Genomic DNA, 5,000 nt, shown 5'->3' on the forward strand with positions numbered 1-5,000 from the left:
AAGTACAAAAACCTGCCAGTGGGGCGAGCTATAATTTCACCTGTGGAGTGTCTTGAAAAGAGTTCATCTCATTTCATGACACTCCACGAGTAAATTTAGCTTTTTAAAAAAAAAAGGGATTTGCAATTAATTCTGGCCTTTTCTGTGTGTTTTAAATCTTGAAAAAAAGATGTTTATCTGGACTTGTCACACGAAGCTGCCTTACTGGAAGTGTCATGAGGTATTCTGACCAGAAATATGACAAGTACACTTCATCAGATTTGAGTTTGTGTTTGAGACATGTAAACAAATACAAGGCTAACATTTTAAAACAAAGAGAAAAGACAGAGTACATAAAGTCCAACCACGGGATCTCAGATTTCTGCAACGTCTTTTTATGTCACGTCCTACCTCCTGACACCTTCCTTCATCCCGTCACACTGGTTGAAACTTCTCGCTGTGTGGGGCATGTAAGGTTTCAGGGGCAGCATGCCTGAAGTCTTCTAGACGTTTTCAGGCGCGCAAAAGTGAAAACGGCCGAGTTGGAGCTGAAAACAATAAGACTGAATGAGACAGAAAGAGAGCAGAATGATGGTGTGAAGGAGGCGGCATCGAAAAGATGAAAGAAGGATAAAGACAGACATAATATTTGAAGTGTAGTGAGGGGAGAGGGAGGTAATGGGAAGAGCAAGGTGAGAGAGAGAGAAAGAGAGGGAGTGATGAAATATGAGAGAAGATGAACCGAGGGAGAAAAGAGCGAGGGGGTTGTCTTTTATTGCCCAATATAAAAATTGCATGTAAGAAAATAAAAAGAGAGAAAGCTAAAAAGAGAGGACACACACACACACACACACACACACACACACACACACACACACACACACACACACACACACACACACACACACACACACACACACACACACACACACTCACACACACACACCTCAGGGAATACTGCCGTACCACTACAGTTTCTCTCAGAGACAATTTGATCATCATTATTACAAAGACTCTTTGATCAGATCATGTCTCATCAACCAAAGTGTGTGTGTGTGTGTGTGTGTGTGTGTGTGTGTGTGTGTGTGTGTGTGTGTGTGTGTGTGTGTGTGTGTGTGTGTGTGTGTGTGTGTGTGTGTGTGTGTGTGTGTGTGTGTGTGTGTGTGTGTGTGTGTGTGTGTGTGTGTGTCTTCTGATCCGTGCAGCCCGACACAAAATCTCAATGTCAAACCTCAATGTCACCTCCGTATCGGCGCTGCACACCTCTCGAGCGCCCTTGCTAATATGCTAATGCTAGAAGCTAAATGATATTAGGTAGGCTTCTGAGGCTGGCCTACCCGGCGCTCGGGGCTAATATGCTAATGCTAACAGGTAATCTGATAACTCAGGCTTTGAAGCGGCTCGTCTGTCAGCCCGCTGCGTGTGTGTGTTAATCAGAGCGGGGAGTTAAAACGTTTACAGCTGCTGAGAAAATCACCAAATCCACCTGCTGTACCTTCACAGTTTAACAATCACATGTTTCAGCTGCAGTGTGCACAGAAACACACATGTTTATCTTATTAGGCTACCTGAGTATTTGTCCCTAAAGAATGACCTCATTTGATGCTTTATAATCGTAGTGTGTTCACACTTTGCAGAAAACTCCTGAAAAAGGAGAAGCTGCATGTGTGAACACAAACAGCTGAATGTCTCCATGCAGAGGCTGATGGAAAGGATGCTTCTGGTCTTAAACAAACGTCCTCCTCTGTAACATGAAGCTGAAGATCTTTTCTGTGATGATGTCACACAACCTGAGCCAACCTGAGTAACCATTACAGCCTGTTTGACGGCCGTCGGCTGAAGCCATCCACTGGAGCACTTCTAAACCTCTTCATCTTTTAGTCATTCAGATGCCAACATGTTGAAAATATAGGACCCATGCAGGTTTAAAAAAACTGGACTAACTCTGTAATAATGACCACGTGTTCAGCTCCCTAAACTGTGGACGCATCATTTGAAGAAGGCTCATCAAAATCCAATTTAAATACATGTAACCTCATTTCATATCATGTGTTTTTGAAGTCCACAACTTCAATAGAAAATGCATCAAATCACACACACACACACACACACACACACACACACACACACACACACACACACACACACACACACACACACACACACACACACACACACACACACACACACACACACACACCCCGTCTCTCTTTCTCTCTCTCGCTCACAGACACATAAATACATACACACTGCCTCTTATTACCGCCTGCTGTCTGCCGTGCATAAAAGCATGCTCTGCATGCCTTATCATGGCGTGATTGATGGCTGGCTGTTCTACTCTTATCGATTCTATGCTCTCCATATATTAAACGGAGGAAACGGAGCCGAATCACTCGTGGAATAAGGCTCTGAAATACGATCGCTCTCCGATAGCCCGGCTAATCTGCACAACCTAATTCATTCCTAACATCAGGCGGCCCTATCCCGGAGACGCAGACAGTCACGCTGTGTTTTCTGTAGCGCTGATAAATGTACTTTATGTTTATTAGCTGGGAGCTTTTTCAACCGCTTATCTGGAAATGATGTTGGGCAGAGTGGCCGCCGAGTCTGTAAAATTACTCAATCAGCTGTGAGATTTGATGTAATTTACGAGGTTTGCGGGGCGGTAATGATCGCAGGGAGCAGACAGTGGCGTTGGATGTGGAGGATGTTGATGTATGGAGGTGTTTTTTGGGGGCGTCGCCGAGTGATGAAGCTCATCGTTTTCTTTTCAAAGTGATAGTTTACTGTTTATCTGTGAAATGTAATATGTAGAGGACGGTGTCATCGCTATCTGCTCACATCCGTTAAAGCTGTTTTCCGGAGGTGTGACTGAACCGGGCGAGTTTAGTGGAGCTCAAAGGGTGACGCAGGGACTCAGGGTTCGATTCCTGGAGGAGCTGAAGCTCGTTCTTCCTCTTTGTTACCCTGATTGTAAACAGACCGACTTTTATACTTATCATCAGAGTTAAATTGTGCCAACTGTCAGTTAAAGAACTTTGGTTTTTCAAAATAAAAGACTACCTCCTGTCCCAATTGTCCCGCTGCGTCCCGCTGACTGCAGTCCCTCAGTGTGTGTGTGTGTGTGTGTGTGTGTGTGTGTGTGTGTGTGTGTGTGTGAGTGTGAGTAGACACCTATCCGTCTCCTGTGTGTGTATCCTGCTCCATAAATATTGGTGGGGTAGAGGTCTGACCTTGTCATGTGTTGACTGATGCCGTCGCTTGTCGATCCCTCACTACAGACGGAGGAGGACGGTCTGTCTGCGTCCAGAGGCTGAACCAGACGAGGAGCTCTGAGGGGAAATATGATATTTTGTTTTTAAAGGTTTTTTTTTTAAATATACAATGATCAAGTTTATCAGATTGTCCCTCTAATTTAAATATTTTTCTCAGCTAAGACTCTGAGAAAGTTGTTGGAAATAAAAACTCTCTTTTCAAGGATGACCTGGCAGAGATGGACAGGCAGCAAATGAAATCAAATATCTGTCAAAGTGAGCTCGATCACAAGTCATAGATATATCAGACCAAACATCTGTTGTTTTTAACCACTACATGGTCGTCCTCTTTCTTTGAAAATTTTTTTTTTTGAAGTGAATCCTCCAGAATCCTTCATTCAATTAAACTCGTCGTGCTGTCTCTCATTTCCAGGACTTCAGCTTCAGATCAGGTGCTTCAAATATAGAAGCACCTTTGATGCATACATCACTAACACACACACTCATGCACCCCCCCCCCCACACACACACACACACACACACACACACACACACACACACACAGTTCTCTCAGTAATCTGCTGCTTATCTGTGTGTGTGTGTGTGTGTGTGTGTGTGTGTGTGTGCGTGTGTGTGTGTGTGTGTGTGTGTGTGTGTGTGTGCAGAACGTCCCACAGCAGCACAGCAGGATGTCAGAAGTGGTTAAGTGTTGAGGACTGAGCACCTTGAGGCTCACACACACACACACACACACACACACACACTGAAAAGGCTGTAGTGTTGTTCATAGATCTGACTGGAGTGTTTTTCCAGCAGAGCCTGAGGCTGCTCCGAGCCTCCATCCATCCATCCGTCTCTTTGTGTATCATCCATTCATCCAGCAGTTCTTTCTTTCTTTTTCCTGTTTACAATAACCACAAGTGTGTTTCCTCCTTTGTTTCCCCCCTCCCTCCCTTCTGTCCTCTCTGTAACAAGATCTAAGCAGAGACTCTGAGCTGTTTTTAAAAACCAATCGACTCCAATTCTCAAGCATTTATTTTTTTCTGAACTATTCTCATGAAATGTGTCATTATTTTTTTAAGTTTAAATGCAAAAGGAGAGGTTTCCATTACTGTATCGACTGGAGTAGACTGAAACATTTTGTTCTGTATTTTTCAAAAAGGTATTTCATTTATTTTTAAACCCGGGCCCTGGTTGTATATTTTGGGTTTAAGGTACTCAAAAATGTCCAAGAAAAGTTTCTGTTTTGTCTGCCTTTGTTAGACAGGACAGCTGAAGAGAGACAGAGGATGTTGGGAGAAGAGAGAGGGGGATGTATTTACAGTCAATGGGGTTAACATGCACTTGTTAGTTTCCTGCCTGTGTGATCATTTCTCTGCTCTCAGATCTTCAGAATTTCTTCTCAAATGAAACTGACGACGATCTTTTTGTGTGTTTCAGAGTTTCAAGCTGAACGTGGACAGTCACAGTGCTCTGAAGGAGAGTATCATGGAGGAAGGCAGAGCGCTGCTCGCTGTCATCACCTCCCACCAATCAGGTTTGTTCACACACCTCCTACACACTCACACCACGGATGGATGCACACACACACACACACACACACACACACACACACACACACACACACACACACACACACACACACACACACACACACAGGTAGCCATAACCGAGCTCTGACTCTGTTCCATTCATTATTAATATTTGGATTAACAGAGTGACCTTCAGAGAGGAGAACTCATATGAATGTAGCCGAAAGAGAGACTG

General features: G+C 44.0%; 1 protein-coding gene across 1 annotated transcript in view; it reads left to right on the plus strand.

The window, feature by feature from the left end:
- akap6 (A kinase (PRKA) anchor protein 6) overlaps positions 1-5,000 on the plus strand; it is a 158,122-nt gene that overhangs the window by 51,337 nt on the left and 101,785 nt on the right. Inside the window, exon 12 of the mRNA XM_020652723.2 lies at positions 4,674-4,770. Coding sequence (XP_020508379.2) covers positions 4,674-4,770 — 97 coding nt within the window. The remainder of the gene's footprint in view (positions 1-4,673; positions 4,771-5,000) is intronic.

Source organism: Labrus bergylta, chromosome 18 (assembly GCF_963930695.1).
Source record: "Labrus bergylta chromosome 18, fLabBer1.1, whole genome shotgun sequence".
Taxonomy (NCBI): Eukaryota; Metazoa; Chordata; class Actinopteri; order Labriformes; family Labridae; genus Labrus; species Labrus bergylta.